Source organism: Astatotilapia calliptera, chromosome 10 (assembly GCF_964374335.1).
Source record: "Astatotilapia calliptera chromosome 10, fAstCal68.1, whole genome shotgun sequence".
NCBI lineage: Eukaryota > Metazoa > Chordata > Actinopteri > Cichliformes > Cichlidae > Astatotilapia > Astatotilapia calliptera.
This window is the reverse complement of record NC_137431.1, coordinates 9,988,476-10,009,727: the sequence shown is the minus strand read 5'-3', so window position 1 is coordinate 10,009,727 and position 21,252 is coordinate 9,988,476. Positions and strand designations below refer to the sequence as shown.

Genomic DNA, 21,252 nt, shown 5'->3' with positions numbered 1-21,252 from the left:
ACGTACAGGTGCTGTAACTCTTGGAACGGCTATTTGGGATTAGGGAGGATGATAAACTGCTAAAAGCACAAAGCCTCAAGTTGCTGGCATTGGGAGTAGAGAGAGGACATTTTTTTTGCAAACTACAGGTGCAAATCAGATGCTTTAGCTAACAAAGTCACTGTCAATTTATGTGCAATACCATCTATAAATAATCAAATTGATAGAAACTTGTGTGTAAATGAATGTAAGGCAAAGAATGATCCAAGTGCAATGCACATATGCAATTTATTTCCACAGACACAATAGAAACAGTCGCATGATTCAGTTCTGTCTAATTAAAAGCAGTGTGTGTAGGTGGCAAAAAAATCAATTTGGTTTCCATACAACCTTTGTTTGTTCACAGTTTTAAACAAAGCCCCTTGAAAACAGCAGCACACTTAAGAGGTGCTGCCTTGTTTAAATCGTTACACAAACATAGAGCTACAAAAAATAAAGCATATAAAACTGGAAATAGTCCAAATAGTGTATTTCCAAGGCTTTTGTAAGTAAATGTGTTTTTTTTCAAATCACGTAGACTAATTCTGGATGTCAGTGTTATAGGAGCATGTGCTCTAGTGCAAAACCTTCAAGCAGAGATAGAATTTAAGGCTATTAATTCTCATAGTTTTCATAGAGGATGCTTTCACAAAATGCCCCCTGGATGCTATGCAGAGACAGAATTATCACTTCCGTAACACGGCAACATTTCTTTCTGATTCTCTATTGACACCTTACCTCTGTCTTTCACAGGACTGACAGCTAATCTCTACTTGCCTTCCCGTAAAGGCATTACAGTACATTGACGAGCACTTTTATCTATATTTTTTTGCTCTTCCCGTGCTCTTATGTTTATCTACTGTACCTTGCAATAGTTGTGCAAATTTTGCTCTTTCTTAATTAACTCTGCCAAAATAAAGACTGTCTTTTGGTTCCTAATTAAGAGATGCTGAGGTTGTAGTATATTGGAAATGTAAAATGAGAATCTCATTTTCTTTGACTTCCTTGAGGCTGGGATTTTAGGAGCAGTCCTTCCTATCACTAATCAAGCATTTGGTGTTTGGTGTGGTTATTGTATCCAGATACAACATTTTGATGATTAGTTTGATAATTGTGTGTGTATGTATGTGTGTGTGCGTGGGCTTCTCTATTTAATGAGAGATGGATATTTATCCAACTCCTACTTAATGGAAGTGCAAACCTTATCTATGTATACAATCTCAAGAACCCTACCTCCAGACAGAACTTTATAGTAACATCTGTATGTGCGGTGTGCATACACCCACCCCCCACCCCGTCCGTCGCTGTCTGCTTTGTCCTCCCTTGAGAGCCGCAGCATTAATAACTGTAAGTGGATAATGCCCTCGTTCGAATTCCGATCAAGGTTTAATAAGAGCATGATTCAGTCGGCTACTGGCAGCAGAAGGCACTTTGTGCGTGTGCGTGTGTGTATGTTCTTTAAGGTAAAGTAAAGTGCATTGCTGGGGTGCATTCAAAGGTTTTGGTGGTCAATTTCCGACCTTTCTCCTCACATTGACACAAATCAAAAGCCTAAAAGTGAGGTGCATGACTATATCACTGTCACACTGGTGGTATGAGTCCTTAATAATGTAATCAAAGTGGCAGTAACAGATTAATGCTTATGCACTTGTTCTCTGTCTGCTTGCAAACCAATGCAGGACCTCTCATATACATTCTGGACTTGTGTATGAGTAAATGTCTTTAGAACTAGTTGTCATAAACGGTTATTGCACTGGCCTACGCTTGCAGCTATAAGGGGAGAATCTCTTCAATATAGGTAAATATCATATAGTCCTAGATTCTTTACAGGCATCCTGTCAACAGCCAGTCGTCTAATACAAGCAGACTGGTAGGAACTGCAATGCTTAATAACGTAAAACATTACAGCAAGAAGGACAGGGAAGTAAAAATGTACTGCAGCGTCACATGGAAACACTTAAGAATTATTAATGTTTCTATGTATTATGTAATATTAAGTTCCTCATGGAAGCCATGGGACAATACAGAGGGAGCATTATTCATGTTGAGAAGACGTGTGTTATGCTGAGAGTCAGAGCCATTAAACAAGCTATCTGTTCATTGCCATTAGCTCCAAATGCTCCGAGAGAAAAACCCGACTTTGACATCTAATCCTCTTACTCGGAAGCGAACTAATGCACGCAGAGCATGTAGTACATCTCACAAACAGATCCATTTTTTTAATGCACATACCTCCGATGGCACAGTATCGATGAGAAGTCTGGTTTTTTTTGTCTCCCCAAACGTCTTTAGACTTCCCCACTCTGGTCCTGTCTCCCCTCTCCCCTCCCTCTACCCAACCAGATGGCCTCCCTCTAACAGAGCATTGACACCAGATGTGCAGTTCCAGTGTCGACTCAGGGACCAGCTGGGTTGAGTGTGCCAGTGGTTCTGTTAATGAAAATGGCTATGCTGTGTGTGTGCGTGTGTGTTTGTATTTACTGTGGTTCAGTGGCATGTGACAGTTGGGGAACTCTCTGTGGGTGAGGGTTTTTTTAGAGTGAGCCACAGTGAGATGCAGTGCAGATCAACTCAGGCATGTAGTGCTCAACAGCTCACCCACCAAGGTTGGAACTATACAGCTACCCATCCAGAATTAACAAACTCTTCTCTTTTTTTCCTTTTTTTTATATCTGTAGAACTGTCAGTCACAACCTCCATCTTCCCTCATACATAATTATATATTCTTTCCTCTAACCTATTTAGCAGCAAGGGGATCACTGAGCTTATTACTAATTCATGCATACTCCTCAAACAAAGAAAAGTACACACGGTCTAAGGTAGAATTTGTTCAGCTAGAACTGCTTACAATGGAATGTCTTCTTTTTGTTAAATATTGCTCTAAGATGGATTGGTCATAGATAGGATCGTGAATGCAAGGTAACACTACGATGAGCATTTCATTTTGATAAAACCTCAAGCACCGGCTAATGAAGTTGTTACTACATGCTGCGCTCTGCCATTTATGAATTTGCTCAGAAACAATTCATTATTACAGATCGTTCCGCTGATCAATTAAATGATAAGGAAACAAAGAAAACTGTTTGCTTCGCAATAATTCTGACTGCTTGCATAGGATGAAGACAAATCAGCTAATGGAAAATGCTATAGTGAAGAAAGCCTTCCTTAAAATTGAAAGATATTGAAGCCTACCCTTATGTGATAGCCTAGCTCATTATGCTTGGCCCCTATCTCCTTGCACCCAGAATATGAAGGGATAGTTTAATACCTACATCAAATGGCTGACAAGGTGGATAAGACTCCTCAAGGTCTTGCATGCGCCAAAGAAAGATTCTTGTGCTTACTGGATAAATCGTAGCCTTTTGAATTTCGTTTTCGAAGGGAATGTAGAGTCTACTCACCTTCATGCGGTAATATTTTTGGCTTTTGTTGAGCCAGAAGTGGTGTAGAGCAGTAACATAGGAGCGAAGGTTCCCATAGGATTCAGTCCATTAAGCCGATGGGGGCAGAGATGTGATTCCAGATATTGGAAACTCAACAGTAATCTATCTGACTGCACCTCACACATCCATGAATAGTTTTCAGCAGACTTTTACTGATGAAATTTGTCAATTTTCACAGGCCTTATCCTTTTCAAAAGGAGTGGCACTTATCACACTGACACACAATCAGTTAAAGCATGTGATATTAATGTGGCTGTCAAATCACCAGCCACAGCTGTGAAACAGGTCACATGAGTACAAATACACATTATGTGTATTTGCCACCTGATGTTCATTTTCCCATATATATTTAGACATTATAACTAAACATGCTGCTGCAGTCTATTTGTTAAATGATGGAAGACAGGCTTTGATAAACCTGGCATTTAATACAGTTCAAAACACTAACCCCAAATACCATAACAGTTTCCTTAGTATGCTCTCAAACTCTCTGTTACAAGTAAATAGAAACTTCACCTAGAGGCACATGAAGGGGAGTTGCATAAACATTTGACCTGCCCAAAGTTTGGTTCACCCTGAGTGGAGCATGGATATCTCAGAATTAAACCCCAACAAATCAAGCTTTTGAAATATTTGATTGGTGAACTTATAAACAGTTGTTAGTCCTTAGCTGTCACTGCTTGCATGATAAACCTAACAAAAAAGGGACTTTCAGCATTATGGTTTAATTTTTAAGATTATTCGCACCTTATTACCTGACTAGAGCACTTTGCTTTCAGGGTGGTGGCTTGTGGTTCTCAGGGTATTTCAAAAGCATAATAGGAGGCAGAGTCTTTTCAACTTTAAGGCCCCTCCTCAGTGGAACCTGTCTACTTTCAAGATTAGGCTTAAAACTTAAATTTTATTTTGATAAAGCTTATAATTAGGTCTTGATTAGGTGATCCTGAATCCGCCCTTAGTTACCCTGAAATAAGCCTAGGATGCTGGAGGCTTCATATGATACACTAAGCTCTTCACCTCTGTATATACACATTTAATCATTAGTTATTATTAAACTCTGGCTCTTTTCCACAGTGTGTCTTTTGTCCCATCTACCTCCCCTTACCCCCATCTGGTTGAAGGAGATGGCTCCCCTTTCTGAGCCTGATCCCTGCTGTTAAAAGGGAGTTTTTCCTTCCCATTGTCACATATGGACCACAAATACTTTCCCACCTACAAGCAATTCATAATTTTCAAGTCACCTAACGTGCACGTCATTGGAATGTAGAGGGAGGTATATAACCCAAAGGGAAAACATGCAAACTCACTTCAGGCCTGAGGCCTCCTTGCTGTTTGGTGACAGTGTTTACCACTTACTGCTTGCGCTTTTTAGCAAAGGACACTTTTTACACATTGCTCACCCTGTGGATTTCATTCAGAGATGCAGAAATAATTTATTTACACATAGCCTCTAATATAAAGAATTTAGGGGGGGGGGGAGCGCATTATTAATGTGTGGATGTTCAAGGCTCATGGTGTCAGTCTGAAAGCCGATTCTCATGCTGCTGTGTGGATTAGACTGTCTATTGAGCACACTTTGAATGCAGCTCTGTTTATGCACATCACTGCTTCCCGGAGATGTGTGATGCTAAAATGCACAAACATTAATCTTGACTCCAAATATGGCAATAATTACAATGAACATTAAGCGCAATTAAACATTTGTACACAAAAAGAAATTAAAAAAAGGTTTGATTTTATGGTAGCAGATGTTATATAGTCACAGTATTATATATGTTTGATATCTATGAGTCAAAGTATGTAATGATAAGGAGATATATAAGAAATGACAACTAGGTAGACGCCGCACATACTGTAAGCCAAGTAATAATTTGCTGAGGGACTGGATGCTCCAGTGGGTGTGTTGTTCCACAGCGTCTCATCAATTACATTCCCTGAGAGAAAACACCCGGCTGTTTTCTGTTTCTTCGGATGCTGGGTTTAATGGTGCTTTTCTCAAATGCCTTTGCCAGCCAGTAATTGGTGCAACTTAACAATAATAAGTGCAGTCTTTGTAGTGCAGGGAGCACAGGCTGAATACTACTTTATTAACTATAAAAAGCCAACTTACGTGTCATGATTGACAACTTTGTTTCTTCTCTTTTGACATCCACTGCCCTCATAGTTTTGCGCCGTAAATGAATGAAAAAACACCACAAATCATAACAGGGTGGCGTTGTTATGAAAAGATAATATTTGATCACTTTCTACTGTTTTTGAAAATTTCATTTCAAAGCATCTGAGCGCTTACCTAGAAGATTAGAAGATTTACTAATTGGCAGTTAAAGGAAACCTGTTCATTGGTTTTGGCATATAAAACCTGCAGTATCTTTTAATAGCCAATTACAGAGCTGATTTAAATCTTTGTTGTCATTTTCCTACCTGGGCTTTCTGACTAAGATTGTACAGGCTCACCAATGGGTTAATAAACCAGTTTCACAATTGCAGTTTACATCTAAAATACATTTGGTGTAATATCTGCCCAGTGATTTTAAAAAATATATTTAGGATGCCATAATTTTAGTGAATTCTGTCTTTTAACGGTTTCTCTCTAGATTCCAGCTGTGCAATGAAGAAGCTGTACATAACAGGGTACAGTTTGTTTGCATTGCCTGTGTGTATGCCGCAAGGGTGTTGGTTGTTTTTCCTAATCCAGAAGATTGAGACAGGATTGTCAGTTTCCTTACGCCGTGTACCTAGAGAATTTGAGTTGGCATCCATGTCTGTGCTTCCATCTGTCAGTCATTTATTGCATGTCTTACACTTATGACCTTTATTCTTACAGATACGTGGCACAGATGCTGCCGTGTCTCTTTCTCTCGCTTCTTCTCCTGACCACAGACAATCGGGTCTGGCACATGGCGTCGTATGCAGATCAGACTGTAAAGTCAGTGCAACTGGCTCCAGCATGTCAGCAACAGAGAAGTGCAGCACTTGCACAGTCAGCCTCTCAAAGCAGTCATTTTCACAGAGATTTAAAGGGTTATTATGATGCTTGAAGGAAAAGAACCATCCCTCTGTTGTGCACAGTATTTCATCAGAGGGAGCACTCACCAGTGAGTGATAGTGTGTCAGTTAGAAGCCGTGATTGACAGATTATGAAAGCATGAACAAATATGATTTGATAAAATCAGAGGAAACATTGGACTAGAAAATCAAATAGGTATTATCCTTCTTTATATGAAGAGCATCTGAGCTAACTGTACTGATGCACGTCATATGTAGCGTGTGTTTACTTTTTCCCTTTACTGCCAGGCTTAAAAGGATTTACTTAGTATTCACACTATAATTAGAGGAAGAAAGAGTGGAAGGAAAGCAACTGATGAATCAACAATAGATGGTTCAGAGAGCAAGTGCCGCTCAGATTTGTTTGTCGCTTTATTCAGTCATAGTTAGAGACAGGTTTGCAGGACATTCAAAGAGAATTCCCTTTAGATGTTCCTGTTATAATACTACAAAAACATTACACTAATTTCAGAAGAAAGCTAAAGCTGAGCAGAGCATTAGCTGTCATTGTTTTTGTTATTAGCATAGTGCCACTCCATAGCTTACAGCATCTTTTTTTAAAAATTGGTATCACCTACATAGTTTTAATTCAACCAGACACATTAGTGCTGTTTACACTGAAATTATTTGTCTTTTAATAATTTAATATTAACAAATGAAAAAATAATAATACCAGGTAAATAAAAATTGTGCACCACTCCTGTCATGCACCCCTGTTTTTGTTCAGAAGTAGGATTTCTGTCAGCACAGATGTATGTAACAGGCATGATCAAAGGTAAGAAAAAAAAATACATTGCAGTGATCTGGTGTTAGATTGCAGCATGGCCAGTGATATTTAGTCAAAGGCTGTATGATGCACCACAAAGACTGCTTTTAGAGCCCCGCTCCAGGGCTCACGGATTCCCGGCTTATCATGTCGAAAAGTGAGCGTCAGGCCAGTCTGCTGCCTTTAGCCTACTTGGCAGCCTGGTGGCTGTTGCTCATCTGTCCCCAAGCCAGTGTGAGCACATCACCGATCTGGACCAGGATTAAAGGACCTAATACTAACAGCTGTGTTGAGATTAGCCGTGTCAGTATTTACAGTTATTTTGTCAAGCAGTGCACCACACGCTCTGCTCAAATAACGAACTGTGATTTTTGATTTTCCTGGTCTGTTTTGTTTTACATTTTTGCCGCTGGATTCATCGTGAAAAATGACATGTGCTTTTTTGTGTTTAGGGAGGGATATGCGGAGGGATTCAGGGAGCATGGTTTGATGGAGATAGACGGGTTAGATTGCTGTGAAACAGAATAATGCCTGGTTACGTGGATAAACAGAACTTTCTGAAGAGTTGAAAGACGCCAACTCCTTTGTTTTGTTTTGCAAAAATGTACCACAGATGGAGAATGTGAGGGGAAAAATAGAAGACAGAGGATGAAGAGAGACATGAAATTGAAATGTGGATGTCAGCAGCAAGAATGTGTTGATGAACGGAGCAGATTTGTCTTATGTGTGTGTGAGAGAAAGATAGAGGAGTTAGGTGTGATTGTGTTTGCACATGTACCTCCCTGTGTGTGGATGAATATGCTTGTGTGTGTTCATGCAGGAAAGGACGCCCTCGCTCAGCTGAGACCGATCACCCCATGATGAGCTATCACTGGAAGATTGGTCTGATTCTCCATACCTATCTCTCTATGGAAATGTCATATATGAAAAATTGATGCCATTTTCTGAAGTGGCACCAAAGTCTTTTGTCTCATAGATAGTGCTTTTTAATCTGCTTTATGTGATGGAGGACATACAGAGGGATCATAGGAAGGTACTGCAGGTAGCAGGTATGGATCAGCCACCAACACTTGCTCCCTTCCAGTTGCTGTGTACATACAGAGTATGTAACTGGTGACCTGGGGCTTACCAGAAGGTGTACATAGATGTGATTAACTGCAGTTTGTGGTGAATAATCTCCTAAACTGCTCAAGGGAGTATTTGTATCGAGGCTAGTTGGCTGTGGGAGAAGCTTAAGAATTACTAGGAGATATAACTGGACTCTTATCCTTCCTTGTGCATTTGGGATTTTCACTTTGAAATGCTAAATGAGGTTTTGACTAATACATCAACATTGTGGGCAGCCAGTTTTAGCTCATCAGCTCTATTAAATCAGTGTAAATGTTAGATGTTACACAGCAAAATCTCCAGTGTTAAATTAACACTAGAGAGTGTCTATATGTGTCCACTCCTTTGAGTGTTAAATATAACACTGTTGAGTGTTAAATGAACACTTTTGACAGTGTTGTATTTTTAAAAGTAACCTAGTCAGTTTTCAAGATTTACAATGACTAACACTAAGCAGTGCTGATTTTCTAACACTGGAATATTTCTAACATTTTGAGTTATTTTCCAGTGTTAGAAAATCAGTTAACACTGGAGATTTTGCTGTGTAGGTGTGATTGTGTTTGTACCAAGGAATGTTCCTTGGTACAAACTGTTCAGTTGATTTTTTTAAATTGATGATTTGTTAAATAGCTTATCTATATTCTAGTCAAAACTCTTAGCTGCGAAGAAATAAGTTTAGGCTTGCTGATGGTGATCTATTTTTATGAGAAATTATTTTTCAATTATTATTTTTTACTTTGATTTTTATTATTATTATAATTTTTAATGAGGGCACAGAATCGATAATACGGTCCTGTGCCTTGTTGAAAACTTGAAGCCCGTAGAAGAGGGTCTATATAGCATTGATAACTCACCTATTGCAAGTTAAAGAGCTTAGCTGCTAGCTTTCTGCTAAGTTTCCCTTGGCTAATTTGAGACACAGAATTCATCTTCTGCCCCATGTTTGTGGTGTTTTGGGAGAATCTCTAATATAGAAGTGTAGTGCACATTTTTGGTTCTAACTAGCAGATATCTGTGTCCGTATATTGCATCCATTCAGTCTGTGGTTACAGTTTGCTAACCAAGCTAAGTCACGTTAGCTTATAACTTGGCATTTTACTCTCTCGTCCAAATCTGACTCCAAAATTTCAAAATGGCCATAGCCAAAACATTAAAATTTACGTATTCAGATTCAGAGATGAGACCTGAATGAGAAATGGTACATTTTTTACAGGCTATCAGTTTATATTCTGATAGACTGTTATATATCCAGCCTTCATATATATTTGATTAATTCAGTTAATTTTCTCATTTAGAGATCAAAGGTCAAATCCGTGCAATCAAAGTAACAAAACCTCCCATATATCATCAGTTAATGTGTTTGACTGAGATTATCATATTAATTAGTTTTCTTTTTTGTGTTGAATGACAGCTGTAGTTGAGGAGCTGTGCCCTACATAGTTGTTCCAATAATTTATTCAAATTCAATCATATAGTTCTATATATAGGCTACTACTACTATCTCTGGTGGACATCATTGTGCAGGTGCTTAGATCATGGCATCTCAGTTGGATTTTTCTGTTTCTGATATTCTCTGACTTTTTTTTTTTAGTTCAGTTTTTCCCACATAACTCAAGACAGCTTGGAAATTGCATATATTCTACTGGTATAAACAGAAGACAGTGACCATTCCCAAAGCTGGGACAAGGTTGTAGTGAACAGAAAAGTGAAGAGAAAAAAGTGGTTGCTAGAAAAGATCAAGCCATTTTAACTTTTAAAAGTCTGCAATAGCTTTTCTTTTTACCCTGTGCAGTACTGTGATGATAATAACAATGATGAATATAAAACACAGCAGGGTGCATAAATTCAGTTAGATATAACTAGTGTCTGCAAGTAAGGTTTCTTCCCCTTGGTGACCACTGCTTTAGTGAAACAAGGCGAATCAAATGTGAGATTCTGATCCCTGACTCATTTTTCCGCTCATGTTGTACTTCTTCAAAATATTGCTCTAAGGGTCTATGACACCCATGGTTTTTGAGAAAAAAATATTGTGATTGACCTTTTATATATCTTGCTTTCTTCCATTTTTTTCTCTCCTTTTCTTCTTTCTCCAATAACTAACAGTGAAGTATCAAGGCAGGTTTCTTTATCTTTAGATACCAACTAGAAAGATAGAACACTGGGAAGAATGGGTAGGAATTAAGTCTCGATAAATGCAAATTCACAAACTAAGTCCACACAAAAATATTTGAACACTGCTGTACAAACAACAGTGCATCTGGATTTAGCGGTTTATATAGATGAGATTGAAACTGTGACTCTGGAGAGAAGGGAGAAGCAGATTTACATAGGTTACTCTTAGAGATAAAGGAATGTGTTCTTGCGAAGAAATTCATGCAGACAGGAGTAATTAATTATAGATGTGGAAATGTGGTCCGAGGGAATGCTGTTACAGTAACTAGAGGCAAAGCAAGTGAGAGATGAGGGAGTGGGTAATGGGAGGAGGGGTGATTCCTCCTATACCATCCACAACTTCAATTTACTTTACACGACAAGAGAACGGAGGTTAATTAAACATGACAATGGTATCGGGCATTTATTCTTAACCCTTCACGGTGGCTGACTGGTTCCTAACTCAAAGGCCAAAGATTTCATAATGACTGTTTTTATAGCGTGAGGTGTAAACTCTCACTCAAACGTTCCATGGAAAGAAAGGTTACGAGTAAAGATATGGGTAAAATGTGCCCTGTGTTAGTGTGTGTCACATATCTGGTTGAAAAGAGGGGAAAAGTAAAATGTCCTTTTATGGTTAATAATGAAGCTAAGGAGGAGCGTTTAAACAAACAGCAATTCAAAATAGCATTCACTAAATTCTGCCTGTGCTAGCTAAAGTCAAAGTAAAAACTAAATTGCATCTAAAACTCTGCTAAATTTTTGTGTTGCCACAGGCGTACACAGATTTCACCGTTCATCTATTTTCAGCTCTCGTATTGACACTAATTGGTGTTGACACTAATGATGCCAAAAAAGCAAAGCAAAGCGGTGCTAGGGCTGTCTGAACATACTTTTGAAGGCTGCTGACCTCAGTTACTATGTACCTCCTGGTCTTCCCCCTCTATATTTCATGTTGCAAGAATGGAAATAAAATTGGGTCATAATTGGACTTAATAGTAATGTGCACTAATAAGTATAGCTGAATTAAATAAAGATTTTCACATATATATATTTAAGGAGCTGTCAGGAATACAAATTATACTTGGAAAGTGTGTAGAGACACCAATAAGGCTTCAAGCCAATGCAGTCTATTGTTTTCTGCTACATTTGATGTCATCGATACTCTTATACCTTGCAATTATGGCAGAAATTCAAGTGTATATAGTTCTATATTCAGGCTACCGTGTTGTTTATATAAAGAAGGGGGGCTTAATTTACTCATATTGTGTCTTCCTGTTGGGAAGCCAGAACTATAATAGGTAATGCACGTTTGTACTGGGCTGTTAGCCTCAGGGGACATTGTGTAAATGTTCCTCATCTCCCTGCTGATCTTAGTCCTGACTGATTACTGATGACTTTTTTAGGGCACAGACATGCTAAGTTGTTTATTTATTCAAAAAAAAAAATGCCCAATGCAAATAGCCTTCTTGACTCCATGTTCCCTGTCCCTGTTCCATGAGTGCGTGTCGGCATAACTGTCTTGGTTTCTGTTTCTATCTCTTGAACAGTGATGATGTGTTATGGTCATCAGCACAGTTTGTGATATAGGAACAGGCCAGCTGTTTTTCTGTTTGTTTATGTGTATATGTGCGTGTATGTCAGTGTAGATATTATGCATGTGACAGATATGGGACATCCTTGACTGCTGCTGAGAACATGACATGTCCCTACAGGCTATCTTGTTCAAAAAAAAAAAACAACCTCAAGCAAACTTGAAAAAGAAAACAAAAATGTAGTAGACCTCTGTCACAAGAAATGGCACGACTGTAGTTTGTTCGTGGACACTGGATCATTGACTGCAAAAGGCTGTACAATAGCAGGATTTTCCTTATACTCAAATACAATGTAATCACAGAAATAGAGCTGCTATAACAATTTCTATAAATAAAGGCTGATATGCTGTTTAAACCTGAATGTATAATATGTTGACTGTATGTGTCAAGCTTTGTCTACATGAAGCACCTCATTTCTTCACCGCATCTGTGAGTCCCAAATGGAAATCCAGCCATCTGTTACACACAACAACTCAGATGTTACTATCTTCATCTTTCCTCACTAGTCATATACTTTGTGCACATATTTCTTTCCATTTTGGCTCCTGAGGTATAGCGCTGCTATACCTCAAGCAGTTTATATAACATTGACTCATAAAGGCACTCTAAACACTATATGTTAGGAAATGAGACACAGAATTCTTCCTGTGTTAATTTGCTTGTAATTTAAATATACACAGTCACCATCTGTCACTGTGTATATTGTACAAATGCCTTTTATGATTAATTACTGCTCTGAAATGACTCGACTAGCAGGTCCACAATGATTTTTAAAAAATGTAATCTGCATTTTCTTACATTGACCTGAAAGATTTTTCTCCGATATTTTAAATACGCAGAATAAACCTCCCAATTTACATATCTACATCATTACCTCACCTATCTAGCTATCTAATTGAGCTGCTCTGGGCTAACTTTTTCTAAATCAATTTTTATTCGTTATGGATTCATGACTAATAAAGGCTAAATGCATTTCTAAACAGCTTTAAGTGCAGCTGCTGTTTCTAAATTGTATATTTGAACTCATCTAGTGGTCTGGTATTGTGGGTATAGTAGGTATTTACCTTACAATATGAAGCACTTTGAGGTGTCTGTTGTGATTTGGCACTATATTAATAAAATTGAATTTAACTGATTTTTGCACCATGAAAAAAGTTATCTGCACTAAATTCTACTGCATCTTCTCGAGGAATTTAAAAGAGAACATTCAGCCACCTAAGGTTAATTGACAGCTACTCCCATTAGTCAGACCTGTCTGTGTGAACATTACTTTGTGGGTTTCAAGTGAACATTATCAACCTTACCTATATCAGAGACATTATAAGGACTTTGGCTAAATATAGAATGGCTGCACTGCAATCCTTTTAGTATCCCGGCACGCCTTTTAATTTATTAGCATGCTATGTGAGCCCTGAAATGAGCAAAATATCTCAGTAGTTTTATAGATGGGTGTAGCTAAAATACAAATATCAACATTGCATTTTTTTTTCAGAAGCGATGCATTATGACTAATATTAAGCTGATGTGCATTGTTGGAGATAGACTCTGCAGTAAATGTATGCATGCCTAATGGGTACATGAGACAGCAGTTATACCAGATAATACAGCGTCTAATAAATGCCCTGTCTGTATAGAGCAAGGCATGTTTTGAAACATCACCTGCTGTAAGTTAATAAATACTGCTTTAAATCCATGTACTTGTGACAAAATGGAGATGATTTTCTATTTCTGAGTCATCTGGGCAGCTTGCAAACTGAGCAACATGCATCCAGTACTCAAGTGGGATCTTCACAGATTTGATGTGCTGGATAAATGCTGTAATGAAATTCAGTTGTAGAGTGAGCCTGTAGAGAGTCTCAAGAAATCAAAACAGTGAGATGGAATATCTCAGAATTTACAACTGCCACATTACAACCCTTTTTCTATTAATCATAGAATGAGCCTCTGTATAGTTATTTGTATTCAGACACTTCTACCTTGTCACATATTTTTACCACCCATTGTGCCAGAAATGAAGCCCATTTACAAGTCACTCTCCTTCTGATTTGATAAATGTAACTGGCAAATGAGTGAGTCCTCTGAATGCCTTGTTTGAATAATTGAGCAGTACTCAATCAGACAACATTAGGCAGTGGTGGCAGCCCACCATCTCAAAATAATTACCATCTGACAACAGCTTACACATGGATGCTGCCTCCACAGGGGTTCCACATTTAAGATCAACAGATTAACATCACCTTAACCTTATTCCTCGCATAAGTTTGAGTTTAGCACTCACAGAAACCTGCCTAGACCTCTCAGTGGGTGTCACTAATATCTGTGTAGAAATGTTCTTTCCTTGCACAGAGAATAAGTGAGCATGGAAAATTCAGGAAACATACAGAAAGAACAATTTTCTTCTTTCTGCCTCGTGTAAGTTAGTGAATCAAAATAATTTGAAATAGACAGGACGAGTCTGTGTACTGTGACAATCTTATCTCTCCTGTATAAGAAAACAGATTTACTTCAGTGTATCAGAGAGAAAGCAGCAGTCAGACTGCTGGGCTTTATTATTTTTGCTTTATGTATAGTCTGATAATGTTCACAGAATGCCATTTACATAGCACTTCTCTGGTTTTACTCATACACTTTAAGTATCTCACGTCACAAAGTTTAGTATCAACAATTAACCTAACTTAGATATCTTTGGACTGTGTGAAGGAGCCAGAGTAACTGGACACCGACAGGTGATTGAACCAAGAACTTGCTTTACAATGCAGCAGCAGTGCAAACCCCTGCACTACTACGCTGCGCCTTAAAGTGTATAATTTGTAACTGTGCAGCCTTTGTTAATGAGACCAAATTTCAAGTTTGCAGTAGCCCATCATCAAGAAATTGTAAGTTACTCTCTTCCAAAACTATTTAGATAAAACCGATTGTGTGCACCATTCATGGCAAACCAAAGTAAATCAAGAGATAAATTGTTATTTTAAATCATGTGTGGCATCACAAGTAAAAATAGCCCAGAGACAATAGGTACAGTGTATCAGAATGTAACTGCTAGTTATATTCAGTTACCACAGAACATTGCTATTAATAATGGGAGTAATTGATACACAGATATTTGCTGCCCAGCTACTAGCACACAAGCACTACAATGTAATCCATCCATTATACAAATTTACCTCTGCCTCTTCCACAGTCTCGATATGTTCAAGCAGAAGCCTAGGCCCAGTAGAGTCTTTTATTATTTCCTGGAGAGTATTATCAAGTGTGTATTAGTTAGAAGGGTGTTTAGTGTTACTGTTTAGATGTATTAATATATTTATTTGAATGATATTTACTTGCATTTGGGGAATTGTCAATATAGATAGACGTTGTAAATTGCTTTGGAAGTGCTTTTTATGTGGATATTGAGCATTTTTGTGTGTGTGCAAGAAACTCTTTCTTTATCTGGTATGCACCAGATAGGATTAAAGTAGAGTAGAGATTATGTTAGTTGCATTTTGAATTGGTGTCTGGCTAGAGGGTTTGGCTAGAAATATGTTTTCTTGTGTTTTTTGGAAGAAGAAATAAATGTGCTTCATATTTCAAAACTCCTCTTGGACTTGTGACCTCCACATTTCGGCTCTTGGCTGCTCGACCAAGCTCACACTGAGACAGGGAGAATTTGGTACTTTAGATTTAGATACTGTATAGCTGCAAGTGGCTGATAATGGATTAGTATCTGACACCAGACATCATGCCTAGAATATGTTTCTTTTTTATGGTATTGCCAGCATAGTGTGACAGTTATAAACTCCACCATTACATTAAACCAGCAACCTTTGTTTAAGACAGACTGCCTTTTCCCCTGACTTACTTCTTGTAATTGGGTTTTCACTTCATCTTCAACTAACTGGTTTTCCAGTTATTCCTGTGTGTTTCACGGTCTCTTGGGACAAGCTGTTAGAGAAGCATCTCTGATGTGACAACACAAAAACAGGAAAGCAGTTGTGTGACTGGATGAGTGCAGTGTTGCCTTCATGGAATGGGTCAGTAAGCGTATAGTACAACGTGACAGCCAGCTAGGCATATGTCTGTGCCAAAGTAGTGTCTGCGACTGAGGCTCGTTTACGCTAGCTACTGGATGTGATTGACAGTTAGGCCAAAGGGCTGTTGGCTCCTTCCTGATTTGCTTTTTCACTAGAGGTGTCCTCTGGGACTTGGAATTCATGTTACAGTATATCAGCAGAATAGCTTATGGCAGTAATGTGGATGAAAAGCAAACACAGGCTATCATCTAGTGTGGGATATGATAAAGTGCTCTAGTTTTTCATTAATTCATCTCACTGAAAATTAGAAACAGCAGAATTTTATTAAACAACAGACAGTTATTTAATTTGAAAACTTCCCTTTATTCATTTATTTATTTTTAATTTTGTAAATCATCATTGTTGCCATACAGCACACTTTGTAATTTAAAACAGGCCTAGAGCAAGACTTGTTAAAAAAATAAATAAATAAAAGACGTCAAAAGCTGTTAATGTAAAGAGGCAACAGCTCATTGCATGAACCAGATCATGATATCTATTTTTAACTGTTATTTCAGTGATGGCTTACAGTACAGTCAATCCTGTGGTTAGTTAAAAAAAACAACTAGTTTTAAAAATGATATGTGGAAAACAACTGTGACAGAAGTGGGGAGTTTTTGAAGCATTAACCTTTAACTTAGCAGCGGCTATCACATACATCTGTTCAAAATGCATGGTTTTTACAGGGACTGCTTGACAATCCTTGATGTTTCGGATCCTTTGAACACACAAAATCAAGAGCAGATATCCCTGCCGTGGGTAAATTAAAATGTTGACAAGAAAGGAAGAAAGGAGAATGTGCTCATGAATGGCATTCTAATGAACTACAGCTCCCTAGACAGAAAATTAGAATAAACAAGGCATATTTTTTTAACCACCATACTTCATCCAGGTGTCATAGCATATCATGTCAGTGTATAACTTCAGGTATAACGTGAGCAACTCTGTTAAAGATGTTGTTTTGAAACAAATTTTTATCCTTAGTTCTAAATCTGGCCTTGTTCCTGCTCCTGTGTTTTTTCATAGACATCCACCAACAGAGTCTGATCTAATTGGTATCCCCACTCACTATTTGCACTACCTCTCCTAACTCCTATATGCAGTGTTTCAACTTCTTTTTAATAAACCAAAGTTTGACCCTGTGTCTGCTGAAAAATTCAGGCCCATTACCAACCGTTGTTGTCATCCAAGGTCTCAGAAAGAGAAAAAATAAATAAATATTTTATGTCAAGAAATATTACAGGAAATGAATGTATGAATGTAATGAATTTCATAAAACATTGAAAATCATCGATTTTGTATAAGAAAATGTTCAATAACTGTTTGAATTATTTAAGAGTCCGCTGTGCAGCCTTTGATGCAGCTCGGTAGTGTTTTAAAGTAAACACAATAATGAATTGGAGAGTGACTATTTTCAATCATCTCAAGGTGCCTGATTTCACCATAGCCATAACACACCGACGCCTAATATCATTTTGAACCATAGTATCCATTTTCATGAACTTTCATTAGCAAGTGAGTAAATAGTAAGTTCTGGCTATTAAACTTATGAAGAGAGTTATTCATGTTTTTACTGGGCTGCTTTTGGAGTATTCAAAATTCACAGAATATGAATTTTAATGAATTAGGGACCCAGTGAATTTCAGGCCAGTGTGTACTTTACTATCAAAGTTTTCTAGAAAAATTAGTAGTTTTAAAGTGCTGGGATAATTCATGGTACCCTGAGATTGAACCTGCTGAGTGTGTTTAGTTCGAGGAGGATACTGTGGTGTCCAGCACTAGCCCATTAGCTGTGGAGCCTTGCATCCCGTAGGCTGTAGGTGACCTCATGGAATCAGGGTTGTTTTGTGTAGATTCTACTCAAAGGATAACATTGCATTGTAGCAAGATGATCAAAGTTTTTCACCTCACCCAATCAGGTATTTCAATGTTGACCTGATCATTGCTAGTATAGAGTCACATAGGCTGATGTCTATGTCCGTATGCCAATGTCTTTTGTGCACTTACCAGAGTGTAGCTCACTTGCTTTTATCAGGTACTTTTACACTGAGTGATTCAGCCTCAAGTAGTCAGACTTATTACAGTTTAAATTTTTAATGCATGATCATTTACTTTACTTCTTATCTAGACTTGCCTGTTTGTGTGTCTTTAATAGTTGTGCTTTGCTTTCATGTCTCTTTCTGTGTTTTGGTGTGTCTTTCCTTTGCACATTGTACCGCTAACCCCACCTAGATATATACATGGTGTTGCATTTATCTGCAGAGCCCATACATTCAGTATGCCCTCAGAGTGATGACTGTATTATCGGAGACAGATGGGCGATTGTCTCCTGCGACAGTCTACTTGACAGAATTATCTTTGAACTCTTAAATTACAAAAAAAAAGTCATAGAGTTCTGTTAGCCTGTGGCAGCTCAATCTTAAAGGTAATTTTTGGTTCACATAATGGAACAGCTGAACTTGAATGAAAATTTAAACTAGTGACCTGAAGTAGATTTTCTTAAAGAAATGGTAACGACCCTTGCTCTCTTTTTTTATATTTCTAAGTGTTGCGTGATGACTTCAGGCAGAATCCACAGGACGTGGTTGTGGCAGTTGGAGAGACTGCCAGTTTTGAGTGTCAGCCGCCACGTGGGCATCCGGAACCAACCACCTTCTGGAGGAAAGATAAAACTCGTCTTGACCTCAAGGACGACAGGATCACAGTAGGTTAATTCCCTTAGGGAGGGGACTCCTTTGCTGCTTCAGGACCTATACACTAAATCACATACTCAGCTACTCACATTAACCCGGAACTGTCACGGGGGTAAAGGACTTTGTATTGAACCGGTTCATTCTAGTTACAGGTGCCTTTTCTTCCTCAGGTCCGTGGAGGAAAGCTGACCATCTCAAATACCAAGAAGAGTGATTCAGGGATTTATGTCTGCGTGGCAGCCAACATGGTTGGGGAGAGAGATAGTGAAAAAGCTCAGCTCTCAGTTTTTGGTAAGAAGTCTGACACGCACATATGCTCGGTTCAGAAAATAATAGATCATAGCTTTTTTTTTTTTTTTTTGCCACCTACATCATTTAACCAGTATATCAAAAGTAAATTTCGCCTCTGTATTATCTTTCCTGCCGACATCCAGAAAGACCAGTGTTTGTGCAACGGCCAGTGAACCAGGTGGTCTTAGTTGACGAGAGCGTAGAGTTCAGGTGTCAAGTCCATGGTGACCCGCCGCCTGTGCTGCGATGGAAAAAAGAGGATGTGGATATTACTCGTGGCAGGTGAGGACTGTGACTGAATGTGTTTAGTGCACGTCTGTGTGCCATGTGCGCGTTCGTGTTTGTGTGAATGTGTACCGATGCTAAAATGATAATAGATAAATGTTTGAGGAGAGCTAATGAGTCCCATCAGGAAAAGAAGTTTTAACATACTGTATTACTCATGGGAGACTTTAATTAGTCTGTCAAAAAATTATTTATTAGCTGCAGAGAATCTCATTTTTTTGCTGTTTGAACTCCTCGGCCAAAAAGCACATGAATGTCTGTCCTTTTGTTCTTTTTACTAATGCCAGCTTTGTACAATTCAATTGTGGCACAAAAGGCACTAAAAGAGATGGAAACACAATAGGATCCTATATACTGTCTATAGTATAAAGGAAAAAAACTACAATAGCCTAGTAACTGGATATTCAGCTGTAATGGTGTTTATTTAATCATGTCATGTTTTAATCCAGTTTATGGTAATTTTGCAATGGATTGCATTATAATATGTAGTGTTCCTGCGATTTGTTCCACACATTTAGATCACATCATATGCATATGCGTGTATCACATAGGAGTATTCATTTTAAAAAGTTATTATTAGCCTATCATTGTTTGTCTTGTGCTTTATATGCTTTAAATATATGATCTCTGTATAGAAACAGTGTGATTCAGTCACTACATTTCTCTAACTGAAGTTTGAAGTCTGAAGACTGATAAATTGTCATTGTCTGAAGTATGTAACTTACATCAGCTCGTCATTTCAGGCATTTTTCAAGGACTTTACAAGATGTGATATGAATCAGATTTTTATCACAAACTGTAACAGACAATTACATTTAATTAAATTTAAAAAAAAAACAACCATGGCAAGCATTCTGTCTAAACTATTTCATTATAAATATTATCAGCCTATCAGCGAGTACAGCTCTAGGTACACTGCAATTATGCTAATTGCAACAGCAGTCTATAGTTATGACTGTTTAACTAGTTTATTTGTTTCTCTGAACTGCTTCTGAGATTCAATTTTGCAGTTGTAATGCAAAAATAATTATAGGTTTTGTTCTTGGAGATGTTTTCAATTACTTTTGGAGCTGCTTCGAAATTAATCAGCTATATTAGTTAATTAAAGCATTGAAGGGTATGTTTTCCTTAGCTGAAACATAGTAGTTCATCTTTTTTATACAAAAATGTGATTATTCATGTCGAAATGAATGCTGTTTAATGGCTTTATTTTTAAAAAGAAATAAACATGGTGTAAGCCATTAACACGCTATAAAGTGCCTCTGTGTTAGATTATATTTTGAGTTAGACTATAACAACTGATTGCCGCCCTATGTCTGGCAGTCTGTCTGCTTACCTATGTTATGCCCTGTACCTCAGTACCCCCTGACTCCAGAAACATGTCCTACTTTCAGGCCTACCTCGCCTCACTTCCCTCCTTCAACTTCTTTCATTCTTTTCCGAAACCCACCAGCCTCTTGGGAAGTCTGTATCTGGGTCAGGGATGTGCTGTGAATGGAGTCCTCACCAGACTCTGGACAGACCCCACAACTCCCATCGATATTCCGCCCACACCCTTTGGAAGAGCTATTTCTGATGTGACTTTTTCTCACCCCTTGTGCCATTTCTCTGCTCGACTTGTCTCCCATCTTTGAATCAGTATGGCTGGCTAGACAATTTCACAGGATCGCTCACGCCAAAAGGGACCCGAGAGAGGGAGAGCCCGACTCCTTGCTCCTTTACTCATTCTGTCTGTAGCCCCTATGAGGCACTTATCTAAACTCTGGTAGCTTAGATGTTTCTCTCACTCTAACTTCAGTGATGCTG

The 21,252-nt window shown here is 38.2% G+C and overlaps 1 protein-coding gene across 2 annotated transcripts in view; it reads left to right on the top strand.

The window, feature by feature from the left end:
• LOC113030223 (roundabout homolog 2-like) overlaps window positions 1–21,252 on the top strand; it is an 84,551-nt gene that overhangs the window by 28,854 nt on the left and 34,445 nt on the right. For both annotated transcript variants that reach the window (XM_026181436.2, XM_026181437.2), the window contains exons 3-5: window positions 18,724–18,881; window positions 19,041–19,161; window positions 19,305–19,443. In XM_026181436.2, coding sequence (XP_026037221.1) covers window positions 18,724–18,881; window positions 19,041–19,161; window positions 19,305–19,443 — 418 coding nt within the window. The remainder of the gene's footprint in view (window positions 1–18,723; window positions 18,882–19,040; window positions 19,162–19,304; window positions 19,444–21,252) is intronic.